The sequence below is a fragment of the Rhyacophila brunnea genome, unplaced genomic scaffold (assembly GCF_057557595.1).
Source record: "Rhyacophila brunnea isolate RB1 unplaced genomic scaffold, BYU_Rbru_1.0 scaffold_16, whole genome shotgun sequence".
NCBI lineage: Eukaryota > Metazoa > Arthropoda > Insecta > Trichoptera > Rhyacophilidae > Rhyacophila > Rhyacophila brunnea.
In genome coordinates, this window is record NW_028232816.1 from 28,697,806 (window position 1) to 28,717,543 (window position 19,738).

A 19,738-nucleotide genomic window follows, 5' to 3' on the forward strand; every position below is an offset into this window, starting at 1 on the left:
AAATTGTGCATGGTTTCAACATTTTTTTTTTTATCTAAAATTAATTTCAACTGATTTAATGGAAACTGTAAAGATTTATAAGGAAATAAATGATTTGTTAAGGCTAGCGCAAAGTGGCATAATGTGAAAAGGGCACAAAAGAAACCAGTGTGTAAGGAGAGACACGTGAGAGGTCGCCAAGCAGATGAAATAGCAACGGACTGGCATGTCACTCAGCGACATGGACAATTGCTGTAATACGGTGATACCCAATGACCACAAGGACACCCTAAAACTCGCTGAATCAAGTAGCTCATAAAGTTAATTGGATGTACGTGAAAATGAAGAATTAGGGACCAAGAAGAGCCATGGAAGGCCTTCATCCAGCAGTGGATCGACCCCGACTGATGATGAAATGATTCGTTATACTTCACTTTACTACCAACTTTCTAATAACATATCTCAGCAATAAAATGACATATTAGCGTACACAGTACAGTAATACCCTAAATTACATTAATTAAAATATATATCTTCTGTATATAGCATATAAAGAGGGTGATTGCCTGTTACGAAGATATTTGTTAAATAATCATTATCCTGTCAGATTTCAATGTCAGTCAATGAATCATTTTGACCTTCAATGTTGGCTGCTTTGACATCAATATACGATACGTCTGACGATAAGTCCGGTGCGTCTGGACGGTGTTACCCAATAAATAACCTCCGAAGGCAGTGGCACTGAAAAGATTTCTTTTAACCTAGTTAAATAGATGTTACACATACTTGCGTCGCACAGATCAATCATTCCAGAAAACTCAGTGGCATGAATTAACAAACAGATAGAATGGCGATGATTGAATGTGGCTGAAACTATTTGACTGTGCCGAGTGTGGTGATTATAAATCTTTACTTATATTAATAAATCATTGTTGTACCATCATAACTGGCTACGCGTTCTTTGCAAAATTATATTGGAGCATTTTTGGGTCCAAACCAAAAAATACGAAAATATTTAGATGAATAAAATATAAGTTCTGCTTCTTCTTTAACTGGACAACACAACAAGGCTGATTTGGATGTTGATTATTTCTGCAATACCGTATCAGTGGAAGGCACACTTGAATCGATGCAACTGCCTGGGGGATCCAATGTTTGCTTTTATATTCTAATGTGGCATGTCTAAAAGACGCGCAGACATAGAAAGACACTAACGATCATAATAATTATGACCGTTAGGCAACACGATTTCGATGGCTACTTGTGGATGCGTCAGATTGAAACAACTCTTTAGACGAGTACGTGTAGTAATCGCTGCAGGCCAGGTATTCAAAGCTAGACTCAAAGTTTGGAGTGTCTTGAGTATGGGGAATTTACCCAGAATAGTATACGGAAGTCAATGGAACCTGCTAGATTTTGTTAGCCGCTAATTAGCAATATACAAATTATGGATGGTTTTTTGAAATGGACCCCACCCTATACAATTTTTCTGTGTCTAAGCATAAGACATTATGCATCATGTCTTAGAATCAGAAAATGTTATTAACCTTGCCGGTTATATTTATTATTATTAGCCGGTACCTTGCACGCTGTAAAAACGAATTCTGTTTCAATTCTGAGTATATGACAACATCCCAATATATGTCTTTGTGTGTTCAACACATTTGTATGTTTAAAATAATTGATTTACCCCCCTGTTTCTCATTTAAAGCGGGACGTCCAAAGACGTCATTTTTGTATGAGCGGCGTTCCGTTCACGGAAAAGTTTGCATCTTAAGACGTCATTGGCAGCCATCCGGTTAAGGATAATACATTTAGGCACATATCTGAAATCAGATCCAGTGTCGTATGTAAAATTTTGCAAAAAATTACTTTAGATAGTTTGTACTTTAGTATCGTATCTTTCAGTTTCAAGTGTTTCATCAAAACGCTCGGCATGCTAAATCATAAGAATGGATGTAATACACCACAGGAGCATCCTCACAAGTCTCATATAGAAAATACGTAATGTAGCCATTCTATCCCTTTGTTATTTTATCAATGGCATACATTTAAATTAAATATGTACTTAGATGTCATTCCTACATTTTTTGTCATGCAATTGTTATCGACAGGAGGGAAGACAAAATCGTTTATTTAATGTATGATGATCACCGAACCTTCTAGGATTCGTCATTATGGTTCACACTCCAGGGTTAAAATGGAAAGAGATACATAATGCAGCGCTGGACGATGAACAGGGGCGGATTACCGTCTGACCTGACTAGGCAATTAACTAGGGCTCGAGGCTCATCCAAGACATAATAAGTGATTTGAAAACTATGCATGCCTTAAGACTGTCGATTTGACAATATATTTGAACTATTATAATTTATTGAAAATAGAATGATATGAGAAAACATTCACGAGGCAGCTCATAAGATAGGAAAAGTTTACATTGAATTGTGAAGGAGAAACTAAAAAAAAATTATTTAATGTGTCCATTAATTAATAATTTCCAGGTTCGACACCCGAGTCTGGAAAATTTACATGTTGTTTTTCAACGTGTATTTAGACCCAGAGTATGGACCTAATAGGTAGAGTAAATGGCTAGCATACATTTCTCGTAAAAACAAAAATCTGTTAATGCACTTTGTGGAGGCACATTTATGATTCTTTTACGATCAAACATTGTGATCTAAAGCCGTATTTAGACCAAGCGAGCGAATGTTTGTTCTTCCCCCACTCCAACAAAATTCTCTTGACGTAATCGCTCTTTGTCGAGCGAGCATAAGAATTTCGCTGGAGTGGGGGAAGAACAAACATTCACTTGCTTTGTCTAAATACGGCTTGGACCCCAAATTGTCTTAATTTGGCTATGGATGTGACACAACCTAGTATTTGCCCGAACTCTGAGGGTGGAGCATGCGTAAAGATATTGATAGCTGACAAATAAATGTCAAATTAAATATATGGCTACAAGACGAAAGGATAACATACAGTTGTGTTACCAAGAAAATAATTATTTTTAAAACGATTTTGTCTTTCCTCATTTTGTTTTTAAATATTTTATTTATACATATTAATGACAATATAATATAGATTACCATTGCATCATGCTTGATTTTAGCAGTTCCCAACATTCTAAAAATACCATACCCTTAGGGAGGCATATTTATGGGGGTAATTTAGCCCCATCATAAATAGCCACTGCTCTATACCGATTGCACTCTTAGATCTGGGGTGTTTCAAATTTACTTTGAAATATATCCAGTTTCAATCACGACCATACATACCTACCTATTTGTTGTTTTATTAATATTTCAATAGAGGATACTTAAAAAAGAATCTTTATATTATATTTTTCTGGTTTTGGTCTATTATATGCATAGAAATTAACTGACTTTCAATTTAAATAATTATTTTTATAACATGGTCTTTCTGTGAAAACTGAATTGTGGTAAGTACCTGATAAAGTTTCCTACAGCAGTCTCACACGATTCCATTTTTGAATATTTCTTGATTATCGATATGTTGGTAATGGGTCGATGACATTTAGCTACTTTACAAGCTACTTGTTGGCGAATTTACAATCTGCTCATAAACTCGTCCAGTGTCATCATCGAACAAGCTAACAAGCAGATTGTAAACAATCTACTAAGAAAAGTTGAAAGCCGGTCTACTTTACACGCTACACGTTGGTGTGTGGGCCGATTTTCTGTCTGCACAGTAGAGCGTTAGTGGTGACCTCCCGGTAAAAAAACGAACTACGTCCTGTCAAAATAGTCACTAGCTTGTGGATTCTGAGCGAGTGGAAAGTTTTGTATGTCATCATCACAATCGCATTAGCTTACTCGCCCGCTTTTAAATTCGCCAACAAGCAGCTTGTAAAGTAGCTCAATGTCACCGACCCATAAGCCTGTTAAGTAGTATTCATATAATAGACCCGTATTACTTTTGATATAGTTGCAGTTTGGCATGTCAAAGAGATAAAATTATGTTCGGTGATGTTGTGTTTGTGGTTTTATTTATTTATCAGGCAGTTTCTTTCATACAATTAATTAAATAATAAATACATGTTTAGGGGGCGTCTCCAGGTAACGCATTGATGGGATTCAATGAAAAAAACTAAATGCGATTATGACACTATTTGAAAACAACGCGATAGAATTGAATTAAACATTGATAACATTAACACGCCAAACTGCAAAACTATCGGATTTCTTTCTCAAGCTTTCTTGACCATTCTTTCTTATAAAACGTGAAAATGAAGTACCTAGGTACTTTTCATGATACAATTTAAGTTATTTTATAGTTAATTAATTTGTAACAGGAAATTAGTAAAAAAAATAATATGCACGAACTGCATAGATAGATAATGTATTGCAATTCACATATTTGTGGTAAGTAGCACTTCAATTTAAAGAATTGTTGCAAGAAGAAATGCATCATAATTATTGACATTATCTAGTGTCATTTACAGCAAAACACATTTCCTGCGCTTGACGGGTTCCGGTGGCTCCAGAGCGGCTAGAATAGCCTCGTCGAATACATTCTTGAGTCCCTTTTGAGTCAGAGCGGAGCATTCGACGTATTTGACTGCTTTCAATTCTTTTGCCAGTTTCTCTCCTTGTTCCAATGACACCGGTTTTTGCTTGTTCTTCGCCAGTTTTTCCATGGTCGCCGCGTCATCCCGCAAGTCTATTTGTGTGCCGACCAGAAGGAATGGTGTTTTTTGACAGTGGTGCGTTATTTCAGGCACCCATTTTTCTTTTACATTCTCAAACGAGCTTGGATGTACTACAGAGAAACAAACTAGAAAGACGTCCGTCTGTGGATAGCTTAGAGGCCTTAATCTGTCATAATCTTCTTGGCCGGCGGTGTCGAATAGACCTAGGGTGTAGGGTTCTCCTCCGATCATGACGGTGACAGCATAATTGTCGAATACCGTTGGCACATATTCCGATGGAAACTTATTGGTTGTATAACTGATTAACAAGCAGGTTTTACCTACGGCACCATCCCCGACTACGACACATTTGATTGTTTGCATTTTGCACTTTTATAATGTTCAGTCCCGTCCGGAAACCGATAGTTTTAGAAGTTGGATTCTTTGTATGAAAGATAATTATTTGGCCACAACCTAATGACACAACGTAAAAAATGCCCGATAAGGAAACATAAGAAACTTCCTCCCGACAAAACTGCGATTGTAACTTTGAGTTCCTACGATGCCGCAATAAGTATTGAATCAATGTTCTTGTGTGACATCGGTACTTTTGACGATAAACAGCAATAATTTAATACTTTTTACTTGCACTTCCTTGAAGGATACGTTTGTTTGCAAAGTATGGTACTGCAGGATTACCAACTGCTACCAACCCAATGTATGACTTCGCCTACATAATTTTTGAAAAATCATATCATTGAAAAGAACGTATTTTTTAATTGTTAATGTATGCAAAAAAGTCCAGGGAATTTAAATAAATAAATAAACATTAGAAGTTACAAACTATTCACCCTCTCAATATAATGATTAATAAATAAAATAAGGGCGTTGTTCAATTAAAAATAATATTAGCAATGGCAATATTTTATGACATGTCATAAAAGTGATTTAGACGACATGTGGCAACTCTCAACTTAGCCGTGACGGCTTATCTAAATCGCAAAATACGTATGAATATGCATAACAAACAGTACCAGATTTCATATCTCGTTATGTTAATCTGTGATTTTCTGTGAATTGAAGGTAATAATAGAAAAGTAAAAACAGGAACAGCTGTAATAAAGAGGTCAGTGAGATAGGTATTATTTAGTAGTGGCAATATTGGACAATGCTGCCACCACAGCGCTGCCAAATTTTCAGTTTATTGAAAATTATCGTCGGCAATGGAGTCAAATTTTCTCTCAGCGATTTTCGGGAAATATGTCGTTGGAATCTTGCCAATAAGATGTTGCACTATTGAATCGGTTTCGAATAATTTTAGACATTGTACTATAAACTCAATCGTTTGACATTATTGTGAGGACTATTTCACCTGAAATCGATACACTCGGGAGACCTCTTGCGATATTTTTTTCGTATTGGTGGGGCTAGACTTGTGCTGAATAAATTCGTAATCATCGAAGTTCACGTGAACCCATAGTGGTGTGTGGCAGTATCGAAATCCAACATGGGTGATGAATGGGGTGAGTTCTATTGGCCCATATGGTTAGGCACGTGCTTTTTAATGAGTCATTTCTAAAGTCAATTGTCATCCGCAGATGCTGAGGACTTCGTCCCAGAAGTGGTGCCGTCCACAGTGACCTTAAGCAATAGGTGGGAGGGCGAGGACCAAGATGACGATGTCAAGGTGCGTATTTCCCAAACTCTTGTCTAATTTTGGAATCGACTGCATTTTTCCTAATGCACAATCTGTATTTATGGCTATTACGTGCGAATTTTTGACGTGTCAAGGAGAAATCTCAATAATTTCTAGGTTAAATTCCAAACGAGAGTTTGACTTTCCGTATTGCGCAAACGTGTTGCGAAAATTAAAAAAAAACCATAATCTTTATCCAGTTAGGTGCTTTTGAACTGATTGTAATTAACTAGGTATGAATTGTAAAAAAATATGTTTCTACCATATTGTGTAAAGGAGTGAAAAATAAAAATTTACTTTATGATTGATGTGTCATCCAAGAATAACAATTTTTCTAAACATAATGTAGATTATTCATAGCAATATGTTTGTCATCTCCCGTTTAATAATTAACCGAATTTCAGAAGTAAATTATTCATAAAATAATAATTTACCTAGTCTAAATTTGATGTGAAATTATCAATTTTATTTTCAATAAGTTATGGTACACATTCTCCATATTGTGTGACAGCTCATTATTATTTCATATTAATTATTATCTCCATGGCCTTCGTCATCTATTTCAAGGTGCTTGGTTCGGAAAGTGGTTATTTTTGTGATACAGGTATACTCGGACTTGACAATGTTATGAAATTTGTAGTCATTTTGTCATAAATAATGTTGTAATAAATTTTTAATCTAATTGACCTTTAGCTAGCTAGGTAATTAGGTGTCTTGGCAATCATGTTAAAATAATTACAATGTGGACAATTAATTTTCTAGAATAGGTATTAAAACTCTTGTGTCAAAGAATTAAAGAAATTTTCATCCACTGTCTACACATGTGGCCAAGACTTCTTATTAAATGATTACTTAGATAAACAATTGTTTAACATTTAATGTATACTTGTGACTTGTAAAACAATGTGCAGTGCTAGAAATAATACAAATTGACATTTATTTGTCAGGGTATTTAAATTGTGTACAGTGACATCTATCTAATTTCAATGGAGTCTAGATTATTATAAGTAGAGAAGCAAAGTTAGAAATGTATAGAAGACAGCGGATATTTGGAAAAACCAGGTAGATATCTAATGAACAACTGGTGCATAACCAGGAAACCAAAACTGCATAAAGAGAGAATTGTATGAAAATAATGCTGGCGGCAGTCTTGTTCTTTTGCCAAATTGTTAGGACTAAACTTAATTGGTAGGAAAGGGATTTTCATGTTGTGCTCTACTATCCATCATCATCATCAGCCTGGATCTATCCACTGTTGAACAAAGGTCTCTCTAAGCTGATTCCTTTCCTCTCGCTCCCATATGTTGCCATGTACTTCCGTGAAACTTATTTCTCGACCCAGTCCACCTTTCGAATGTTTTCTACCTCTTGAGTACCCATGGGTGACTAGATTTGTCAAGCGATTATCTCTTCTGTGAGCTATGTGTCCTGCCCATTTCCAATTGAAGTTTTTAACAAACTCACAAACCATACCATTGTTCGTTCCCGTATCCAATTATTCGGTTTTTGCCCTTACCGGTTTTGACATCTCTATACTACGCTGCGCAACAGTAAAGTTTTTGGATATATCTTTTACTGAGGATTATATTTCGCACTCTTCTCCCTTTTTATAAATTAATTTATTAAGAACGATACCCTTGCTTTTTCATACAAGGTGGTTCTGTTATTACATAGAGGTGTGTTAATTAGATACAGTCGAACTCGTTTATTACGATCACGGACATAGCGAGATCTCCGATGTAATGAGGAAACATTCGTTGACATTTTAGTTTATAATTTTCTCCATACACTTATTCACTTTTATGACGAGCTACTTATTGGGTATACCGAGCAAAAATATAGTTAAAAACTTTCTTAAAACTGTTAATGTGTCGATCGCTTAAAAACATTTTCGACCGTAAGCAATAATATCCGACCGTAGACCGATGCCGCCGTGATTGGATTACATTTATGACACTAGTTAAGTGTCTAAGTACCAAATTGGTGTTTTCGCCGACAACATTGAAAAAGTAGCCACGCATATAGTTGAAATTTCATGTAAAAAATCCAAGCTAAAGTCAGTAGGTACCTACCAGCGTTCATTACAATAAACAACTTCTTTTGTAGTTTATGAATGCCATGCTTGTTTCGGGGATTTTTACGATGGTTTTCAGATTCTTTATGTTCTACTTCTATTTTTGTTTGAATTGCGACTTTTTGTGTTATGTGACCGCTCATTTAAAAATACCTATTCTCTGATATAACGAGTAATGCTTACAACGAGCAAATTCAGTCGGTCCCATCTTCCTCGTAATAACCAAGTTCAACTGTATTTGCGTTTTTGAGAGTTTGATAGATAATTATACTGTTTGGTTACTTAACTGAAAGATATTAATAAATTTGCTATTGTAGATGTTTGTGTCTTTTTGTTGTTAGGTCATGGGGTTTTCGGAGGTCAATATGGTAATTGTGTTGTTTGCATGGAGCTCCGAGAGCCCATCGCATGCCACACTGTTTGAGAGGTGTTGCCATCACACGGACACAGTCATCGTCTTTTAGGTTGAATCTTTTTAGATAGGCTCTCCCTACTGTCATTCTAAAAAAATGATTTAACAATCCACAAGAAAGATCCGCGGTGTGATCATAATACATCTTTTCAAGCCTTGAATAAATTATGTTAATTGTCCGTTTGCAGGATTCCTGGGAGGATGAAGAAGAGGAAAAGAAAGACGAAGAGAAGAAAGAGGGTGCCGCGCCTCCCGCAAAAGTGAAAACAAAAAAATCTTTGGCAGAAAAAATTGCTGAAAGAGAGGTAATGTTTACAACAGAGCCATAACAATTTATTGATCGGCTCTTCTAACATCCAAATATTCCAGTACTAATCACTTATTGATGGGCATTACTGCCTTAGTTATGCAAAAATCTCAATTTCTTCTCTGAATGAGGATCCGTCATTCAGGCCATCCCACCAAATCTGTTGAAGAACTTTGCGATTTCACCAAGCTCTTCCATTCATCCTCCCCAATGCTATGGCACATTTCAGTTCCAAGTTGCAGCTCTACTGTTTGTTGCTCAAATTTGGGTCATTGTACCGCCGTGTGTATAATGTCTTCTTGAATATCACATTCATAATCACGGAATAACAAATCTTTTATCTATTGTGTGGCCTGATCTTAGGATCTTAGCCTCCATATCTTGGACTTATTTCTGCTAAGAGGAGACTTGATGAACCGAGACAGTGGGCATCGGAAAGTTAGAATGGACTGATTCTATATCCCCTTATCTAGAGATGCCTTGTGGTGGGAATCATCCATCCACATGTTTTGGCACACATTTCATATTGAGATAATATGTAAATCCCAGAATGCTTAGATGTGAATATGCAATATGCACGCATAATCCTTTTTCAATCAAATACTAAATCCAATGTAGGTCGTAAGTGGCAATATTTTAACGGATACATTATCAGAATAGGACAATAATGCTATGAAGATGTGAAAACTATTTTTCAATATTAATATGTACCCTTAAGTGGTAGTCTGGTGTTGACGATATCGACAGTACGACTAGACTCCCCCATTAAATTTCTTAAAAGGCAATAAAAAGTAAACAGTGTTGCCACTGAAACAAATAAACTATGACATATTATTTTATTATGTACCGGAGTTAGTAGCTTGTTTGTTAAGACTCTGAGCGGAATGCACAATCTAAGATTTCGTTCCTAAGGATAAGTCGCCGAAAAGCATGACTTAACTATAGACAATCCTGAGTATAGAGTTAAGGAATCCTTAACCATAGACTACTTTTGTTATGAACACGCCCCCTTCTGTATTACCATTTACCACTGACAGCTGCTGTCAAAATAAATTCGCATGTCTATAACACAGTCCATACACTCAAATTCATTTAACAATGTATCTCAATATGGATATTGATAGTGTTAATTCGTTTGGCATGTACTTGCAGAATATTATTTTATTTTTATACGCCAGCCCGCAGAAATAGAAAATACCAGATGAAGAATGACACTTGATGCTAGTGTTACCATCTTAAAAAAAAATCTTGTGGTGCCTGTGGAATCACGTATAATGACTTATAACGGAAACATAAGAGTATTATAATTAAATATTAATATGTATTTATAGTTATTGCATTTATAAAATGCAGTTGTCATATTTTTGTCATCGTTTAACAATGATAAAATAATTTACCTAATTTACCTAACGAGAATTTTTAAATATGGTATTATTTTCAATAAAAATGATCTTAACTAAGGACAGTGTTTCTGCATAGTGTTTTCTGCTAAGGAAATTTTAGTTATGACAAATGTTTCTGCATTCCGCTCTCTGTGTGTACACCTTTACTGCATCTTTTTCATCCATATTCATGCGTTTATGAAAGAATGCAGTCTGTACGAGACGCTTTTATTTTGCAGATTATTTAGGCGTTAATAAGTCAATGCTTCGATGGTCCATAAATAATCGGGGCAAATATATTTGCCAATGCTGGGTATATTGCAGTGGCGAAGGGTGGAGGTAGGCTGTTAAGATCCGCCATAAATAGTGCACATTAAACTTTATCAGTCACACGTATTTTTTTTCATTGAAATAAGACTACAGTTTACAGATGGTGTTGGTTAAATTTTAATATTCAATGAAACCTTGCTAAAACCAAGCCATAATAGATAATAGTCAAAAAATACTCGTATTTCTATAAAATATCTAGAATTATGCTATTAAATCATACATAACTTTGGATATTTTATAGATTGAAGAATATTTTTTATCGATTACGGTTTGGTATAGGCATGGCTTGATGAATTTTTAAAAAATAAGCCGACAATATGTGTAATAAGTATTTTTAATCCAACGAAAATAAATATGTATGACTGAAAAAGTGTACACAATTTTGTCGTATCGCCGAAAGTATACCAAAACTATTGTGGCTTGGTTTAGGCAGGGCTTGCTTTATTTTTAAAAACGAACTAACACCATCTATAAATTGTAGTCTTAGTTCAATAAAAACAAATACGTATGACTAACAAAGTTTAATGTGCACTATTTATGGCGGATCTTAACAGCCTACCTCCACCCTTCGCCACTGGTATATTGAGTTAGGTAACATTAGTGCACACATATTCATGACATGAGAAAGCTTATTTTATAAGCTTGTAACAAAATATATCGATCGATACTAGTTATTGGTAAATCATTTTACAGCGGCACCATGGGTACGGTAAAAGAGATTCGCAGTTCGGTGTGTAATTGATAGTTAAGGTTGGCGATTGCTCAGGATGATTTGTCGAGTCTGCTTGTGTAAGTCCAAGTTCTGATTAAAACCAAATATCCTTCTACAATCTACAGGTTGAATCTTAGATGACATATGAAATTGAAACAGATACAGGACATCGTATACTGGTTAAGTTAGCTACAGGTGACCTCGCACTGCAGGTTCATTTGAAGGGAACTTCACACTTGTATCATGACATTCCAGTATAACTTCAGATTCACCTAATTTGTTAATTACTTTCATTCATGATTCTATCTGCTTATATTGTTCTAGTAAGCCTTGAATACTTACATTGATAGGGTTGGATAGTGTATAATTAAATTCTATCTCAATTTGACATCTCATGCATCTCACATGTTTCTGTATGAAAGCAGATATTTGAATATAAAATTTATCTATAAATACTTGTGGAGAAAGTTACTCACTCTTTATACATTGACCATTATTTTTAAGAGGAATAGTCACATAAAATACCAGAGAATGCATATTATGTAAGTTATGTAAACAAAACAACGGCTTTCAAACCAGAATGCGAGCCGCCAATTTGTTTTCATCACTGCCGATTGAAGAACTTGTTTCCAATACAACCTCACGTACAGTCATTTGATTCGAAAATCAAAGTGCCTATGCATATAGGATTCTTATCTAGAGACAAAATTCTGTGAATGAAACCAATTTTTCATTTGAATATTCCAGAGGCAGCAACAAGAAGAGCTTGAAAAGAAGCTCGCTGAAGAGGAGGCAGCCATGACACCCGAGCAGAGAGCTGATGAAAAACTCAGACGCCAAAAAATGCAGGAAGAATCAGACCTTAAAGTGGCTATGGAAACATTTGGTAATTTTTAAAATCCGTTAATAGGGATACTAAGATTTATTATCTGCATCATAAGGACGTATTATTTATTTGCCCAACCTTAGTTCGCGGTGTTGGGACATAACAAAAGTGCATGTTTGGGATCCAAACAAACCACATGATCATTGATTTTGCTGGAATTTGAACCTCAGTCAATCTAAAAATGATACCATTGTAGTTTAAACATATACAAAATTATCTGCGCATTCCACCAAATTTCATTGGAAGCACAGGTCACTCAATATAATCAAAAATTCTATGTTTACAGCGCTGATATTAGTATTAATAAACACGCACATAAAATATTATACATTGTGTTGATAGGTACTGGCATGGAGAAAATATTGCATTAAATTTTATTTCTGCACATTAATGAAATGCTATTTGCCATCCCTGATTTAGTCAGTGGGTTGCGGGTCGGGTCTTGCACCACTGCGTTAAACTATAAATGCATTGAGACAGTTAATGAGTTTGTCTGCCAGTGATTCTCAGATATTGCAATTGAAAAATCTTTGGTCCCGTCTGCGAGAATAGCATCTAGTGGTGGTGCTACAATTATGAACTCTTTAAGATGGTTAGTGCCAAGGCACACTATAACTCGGCTACAATGGCTGATAAATTATTACTTCGTACAAATAAATCGCGTCGAAAACTGATAGGAATTTCTAAAATACAGAGAAAGAAGCATCTGTTTAAATATTTACACAATGTGTATATTATTTAATACTTGGTTTATCTATGTATTTTTTTTTTGTCTGTTACTGATTATCGTGACTTTATCATACATTTTGTTTATTTTTGTCCAGTATTTGGCGAATCACTTATCACAGGAACATTCTGACAGAAATGAAAACATTGCATTCAATAAAGCACTGTTATTAAAGTAATGATTCATAATTTTTATTACTGATAATGTTGTAATTATTGTTGGCTAAATTCTGTCCTCAATCTACTTTTTAATATACAGTCTCATTTATACTTATATATTAGTCTCTGAATTAACAGCATTTCGCAGGTCTAGCAATGTTTTTGTTCTTGACAATGGAGCCTTAAATCAAAACCCTCCAAATAGATATGAATACATATAATGTTTTCATCTGTTTTACTTTGTAGATTTTACTAGGTTTTTCTTGTTGTAGACTGTTGGGTCTGTTCTATTTAGAAATTTTTGGGTAGTTGACTCCCGGCTATCATTCCGTCTCTTGGGTGCTCCACCGGGAGGTTGGGTTAGTTGGGTACTTGTGTACAGAGACAATGTGTGCGATCCCAGTTTCGCAGTCTCAGCATGAAGATAGTATTGGATGTCATGTTAACGGAAGGTTTTTCTTTTGATTTCAGGTATTACTGAAGGCGGCACCAGCTTAGACTCATTCAATCCTACGACCAAGGAGGAATTTGATGAATTCTGCACGGCCCTGACCGATAAAATATCTTCTTATAGGCTCACTGAAGAATACCCCGTCTTTGTTTCCGATCTAGTCAAAAATATTTGCCTGCATTGTGAGTATTATTCTAATGTCACATACAATGAGTTTTTATACATTTTTAGAAACTAATTTAATGGTAATCGTGTTAACAGCTTTCAGTCTAGACATGTTTGTAATCAAATTTCCAAGCTAGCAAAAAATATATTGCAGGAGAAACAGATAAAGATGTTGAATGTACGTCAAATTTGGGGTAATCAAAAATAAACTTGTAATTAGCAAGGAAATGCTGCAACCAGGGAACTCAGAAATAATGGGAACTGAAATACCTTACGGGTTAGGAGTAGCAGGTAACCAATCTCGAGTAAGGAAGAATCCGGGATAAACTTAAAACACGTGTCAAGAATACTGTTGTCTTCGCTCTTGGTGTATGCAATGATGCTCATTCAATATTGGTGTATTTGAAGGTTGCAACACACTATTGTACATCTATAAAGTTGTGATTACACTGAGATGCATGTCGTGTACTGTCACGGCGACAAATTTAGTCTATGGTTTCGTCATTTTGCAGAATATTTTGAATGATCACCACCTCTGTAAATTCAACGATGGAGAGTGCCAACTCTAATGTATAAGTATTTTGTATATCATATGTCGAATACTGATAACTGCTCTCGGTTTACATTGACATTCAATTGATATTGGTGTATTACACACACTGTTGCACGTGCATAATGCGTGTTTCAGTTTCGTAGGACACTCACACATTCAAAACCCTGCATCAAAATGTAGCGCATTGAATATAGCCTATTGGAATTCTATTTATTATCTGTTCTGTGGCTGCAACTACATATAATAATGAATCTCGCCGAGAGCACGGGGTTGAGTTGTGATTAAATGCAAATACCTACATACAAATGGTCATGCCAAGTCAATTAATTGCATGTTGGCAACAGTTTCAAAAATGACAAGAAAAATATATTTATACAATCAACAATTTGAGTATCTGTTGGATATAGTGCAATCTATTTCAATCTTCCATATAGATCGGGAAATGCAAACCAGATCTTCAGTCTTTCTCTTGCTGCAATACAAATTTCCAAAGCGTAGTCGTAGTTGAACGCTGTTATCATAAGTGTGCTGCTATTGTTTCTTCAAGAGATCACGTTTTACGACGCCAGCCATATAAGCCATAAGCCGTTTCAATTAATAGTATTAACCTCTTACTATAAATTTGTTTGATGTGGTTGGTGAAGGTGTTTTATTAGAAATTTGATTTTTTTTCTTTTCTTTGTTCCAGTGAGCTCGTTCGACATGAAAAATTTAAAAAGCACATTAGAAAATCTATGCCTTGAAAAGCAAAAAATAGAAAAAGGCGACAAATCTAAAAAGCCTAACAAAGGAAAGGGCAAGGCGAAATTGAACGTCGAATCGGATATTGTAAGTATTCTGTGTACACAGATAATTTATTATATACAATAGCCAAATCTAATCTATGCATAGTCATAAGAGTACAAGTGATATTAACAAGATGTGTTCCTATTTCAAGTAACGCGTGAACACACTTATTTACTTTCTTATGATAAGACGTTTTGGCTAAAATTATTAATTTATGGCGAAACAAATAATATTGTTTGTTACTAGATGTCTTAACAACCGCCACATGTGGATAGATTATTTTGTATATGTACAATGTGGTTTTTTTTGTTGTTTCGTGGTGCCCTTCATCGCTGATGATTATTTCATGGTGCTCAGGAAATGGATTGTGAATTCAATTATCCATAAAAAGAGCATTTTTGCAATAACGCTAGTTTTCAGTAAATCAGTTCAAATGACATCTTGACAACAGATGACATTCGAAAGAGTGCTGACGCACGGCATGTGTTGCATGATTTTTGAACTGGAATGTCATGTTTTAAAATGAGAGATTTTTAAAACATACTGTGTAACCAGGCTGGGGACCAAGGCTCTCACATCACCTCTACCAGTGAGAAATTATATGCTGCAATTTACTGTGTATAATGACATTATCACAAAGGCCGAGTGTTACCGTGTTGGCTTATATCGTCATGGGTCTCAGGCTTGAAACCCTGATCTGGAAAAATGACATTGTTTTTTTAATGTCTGTTTGGACCCAGACCATGAGCCTAATAGGTTGAGCAAGTGGCTGATATCCATTTCTTGTAAAAACAAAAATCTATTGTCTCTTTGTGAAGCGGCCTTCAAATTGTAAAGCCGTTTTCCATTTTTGGGTGTTATGTTATGACTAAGTAGATTTATATAACAGCACATCGCTGTAATTCTGACAATGTGTTATCTGACATTTTTGTGAAAATTGATATTTTACACATATAGGTAGTCAATCAATTTTACACATTTATTGCAATTGGTCATAGGTACTCAAAAATGTGATACTTGTTTTATTAGCTAAAAATTGTCTCATCTGAACTTATACTCCCTAATTTAACTGCATATTTTTTTCATATTTGCTTTTTTAATTATTGTTAAAATGAAGACTGGTCTCAAAATAAGTTTCGAACTACAACAATTACATAACCTCAATGCAATTTATTAAAACCATCTTTATTTAGTATTTTTAAATCTTCGCAGGTATGTCGTATTGTCAGAATCCCCTGCGATATTTGAAAAAAAGAAATTAAATAATAAATTGCAGTGGCTGATATGTACGTCATCATGGGCATTTAGGGAACTAAAATACATCTGAGTCTGCTCCATTGGCACGCAAATCAGACGATTTACAGTCTTTGGATTTTTTTTTGCGTGGAGCACCCCAGATCTGTTTCAGATCAGATCCCAGACTTTTAAATCTGCAGAGCAAGCAGGCTTGTTGGATTTCAAACACGTTTGATATTTTACTCTCCATGTAGCCAGACTTTGTCCGTCGATCACTACGTAAATTCGATTTGACATTAATACGCAATCATTCAGACCAAAAAAAAACTGTAATTATTTTAAACATTTTTATTGATTAATTTGTTAATTTACACAGAAAATGAGAGATTTATCAATTATTCTTTTATTTGTATTTATGAAGTTCATGAAAGAAAACGTTAAACTTGTGTTGCTTTCACTGCTATGTATATTATTGTATGCAAGTCTACATTTAAATAACACAAAATTGTAGGATTATCAGAAGACATTACGATAATCCCAACTTTAGACTTTTGACAGCTGGATTTTTTTTTTCGTTCGTGGATCAAGCAGAGCATAGACAAATCGGGCGATTTATTGTCCTCGGACTTTTGGCTCGCCAATAGAACGCCGGCATAATATTTTGCCTTCCACTGATGTCATTTCACACCACATACAGTACTCTGACATGTCTTTATGTAGAAGTCACACTGTTCCAGTCTGTTTGCATTGTGTATTGAATTTTTGGTTGTCGTATTACTGGACTCATAATAATGTACTGCACAATGAACCATTCTGACCAAAGACTACTTCTACTAAAGATTGAGCCTAAACTTATGAAATTGAAGCGAAAGATGTACCTCTGGTCTACTGATGTAAGTTAGCTACAAGTTACTTCACATTGCAGGTTCTTGTGGAAAGATACTCCCTCGTCAATTTTATGTAGGCTGCCAAAATCAATACATTCGTCATTATTTTTAAGATTGATAAACACTTAAAACACCGAGAAATGTGTACATATGTTATGAAAACAAAGCAACAGACTTCAAACCAGAATGTAAACTGCCATTTTGTTTTTGGGGCCGCTAATAAAGGAAAAAATGAACTTTTTATCAATACAACCACACATTGTTAGAAATGTTAGTCTTCCTCTATCCAGAGTACAAATTGTTTGTTTCTGACACTCTTTTAATCTACGGTTTTCTTTTTGTTTCAGTCTCGAATGAACCAATACTCGGCATATGGCGATTATGAATACGACGATTTCATGTAGAACATAGCAATCTTCTCTCCATATATTATATACTTTAAAAATTCTACTCTTTTCCATCCTTACCAACATTACAATATTAATTTCGGTATACTTGCAATATTGATTAATTCCATTTTACAACATCTTGCTTTCCAAATTGTCAATATTTTGAATGTTGTTTCATTTTCATTTTTATATTTTCCATAAACCCTTGGAAATGAAAGCCATGACGATTGTATCGTACATATATTTAAAAATATACATATTATATTAATTGAATGTAGCCTAGTTAGTAATAAAAATATTCCATAAAACATACGCTCATAACATTATTACACATCTATTATTTTTAAATCAGTTTTTGTGTTGCCAGTTTACCCCAAAATCAATACAATTACACAACAAAATAATATTGTATTATATAAATTAGCTGTTTTAAAATTACAGTAAGCAATTGGTCTTTTTTATTCTGTGGTATTTCATAATATCGTCGCTGTAGATGTCATGGGAGCCAAGCTACAAATTTGGCGAAAATGAGTAAAGTACACAAAAGCATTTTAAAATCATCAAAGATGCAGTGGTCAATGGATTTAAGCCACAAAACTCTTTTGACTACATTTTTTGTACATTTCAATATTCAGTGGTCAAGAGATATAACACACATAACTTCTAAGATACTATTTTTTTAGTTATTTGTACAAAATAATAAAAAGATAATACCACAAAGTATATTCTATGTTGAAAGTTTCATCATTATATCTTTAAAAACAAAAAAGTTCAATAAGAAAATGTTACTTTTTTTTGTCACACAAAATCTTTGAGTGCCTGTTTCTCAGCGTTATGATTTTGTGGACTGGCTCCCTTAACATCTACGGCGACGATATTACAATTTGTTCTCAGTCAAAGTGATGTTTTTTGATAAATTAATCTATTCTTTTAGTATATACCCTAGTGAATTTTTGTTGTATTCTTCCGGAAACAGTTTTTAGGAAACACAATGGTCACTATGTTATTATTATCTTTCAGTTTTTTTTTCTAAATCTTATGGAATGGAAAGCATATTATAAAATTGACTATTATACTGTGAGAACTCTATCCGTAATAGATCGTTCATTGGTGCATCTAAATATAAATGTTGTGTTTGAATTTAATCTTAAGACATATTGCTGGAAAATATGCCATGGTGAAATAATATCGTAATTATTATCGTAACTGGTTTTTTTTATTAGTAACTACAATATAATATATCACCAAACTACACCTTTCTGAAGTCTTTGATAATACATATATGCTTGCGGCAGGGAATAATCGTAATCATGCATTCGACTTTCCAATCGGATACCCCAAGAATACGGCAGTTATTGTAGGCTAACACTATCTAGACAGCGTATTTTTAACCTGCCCTTCTATGTCAATGGATTACATGACATTACATACAGTAAAACCTCGTTAGTAAGAACACTGATAATTCGAAATTTGCCGTAATTCGAAATTTTCGCAAAAAAAAAGTCTCTTGAACATTATTTTCATTAAAACTATACCTTTAATTCGAATTTCGTAATTTGAAATGATTTCAGAGTCCTGGCATATAAAAATATTCAATAAATCATAATAAAGTACATTCATGTCATTGAAAAAAATTTTAAAACATCAAAAATTACTTATTTTATGAAGGTAATAAAAATAATCCTGGCATTTTATGACCCATTGACACACACAGCGGTATGTAATCAGAGGCACAACTGCACTCCACTCAAAAATATAATGAAAATAAAAAAAAAAAAAAAAATTTATATTTTCCCCCCATACATTTCATATTTTCTAATTCGATTTTTCGGTCCCATGGAATTCGTATTAACGAGGTTTTACTGTACTCTCTTTGCTGGTTCATTGTTGTTCATACGCTGGCACATGCCTGGCCAGTGCAGTCTGCGATCTTCACATAAATTATAGAGGTCAGTATTGT

At 34.6% G+C, this 19,738-nt stretch overlaps 2 protein-coding genes across 2 annotated transcripts; one reads left to right on the top strand and one right to left on the bottom strand.

Moving 5' to 3' along the window:
* Window positions 1–3,010: 3,010 nt before the first annotated feature.
* Window positions 3,011–5,321, bottom strand: Cdc42 (Cell division cycle 42). The gene is made up of 2 exons (XM_085943422.1): window positions 4,140–5,321; window positions 3,011–3,517 (listed from the first exon to the last, which is right to left on the bottom strand). The coding sequence occupies exon 1, from the start codon at window positions 5,009–5,011 to the stop codon at window positions 4,436–4,438; it is 576 nt and encodes a 191-aa protein (XP_085799548.1). The 5' UTR covers window positions 5,012–5,321; the 3' UTR covers window positions 3,011–3,517; window positions 4,140–4,435.
* Window positions 5,322–5,825: 504 nt separating this feature from the next.
* eIF3j (eukaryotic translation initiation factor 3 subunit j) lies at window positions 5,826–19,527 on the top strand. The gene is made up of 7 exons (XM_085944095.1): window positions 5,826–6,150; window positions 6,226–6,314; window positions 8,998–9,114; window positions 12,288–12,426; window positions 13,783–13,944; window positions 15,169–15,308; window positions 17,737–19,527. Exons 1-7 carry the CDS (start codon window positions 6,135–6,137, stop codon window positions 17,791–17,793), a joined length of 720 nt encoding a protein of 239 aa, XP_085800221.1. The 5' UTR covers window positions 5,826–6,134; the 3' UTR covers window positions 17,794–19,527.
* Window positions 19,528–19,738: the final 211 nt, after the last annotated feature.

What these genes read in the sequence shown, in the direction of transcription:
- Cdc42 (XM_085943422.1), bottom strand. Translation starts at nt 5,011, where the DNA reads ATGCAAACAATCAAATGTGTCGTAGTCGGGGATGGTGCCGTAGGTAAA.
- eIF3j (XM_085944095.1), top strand. An exon ending in ACCAAGATGACGATGTCAAG is followed by an intron (nt 6,315 to 8,997) that starts GTGCGTATTTCC and finishes GTCCGTTTGCAG; the next exon opens with GATTCCTGGGAGGATGAAGA. An exon ending in AAAAAATTGCTGAAAGAGAG is followed by an intron (nt 9,115 to 12,287) that starts GTAATGTTTACA and finishes TGAATATTCCAG; the next exon opens with AGGCAGCAACAAGAAGAGCT.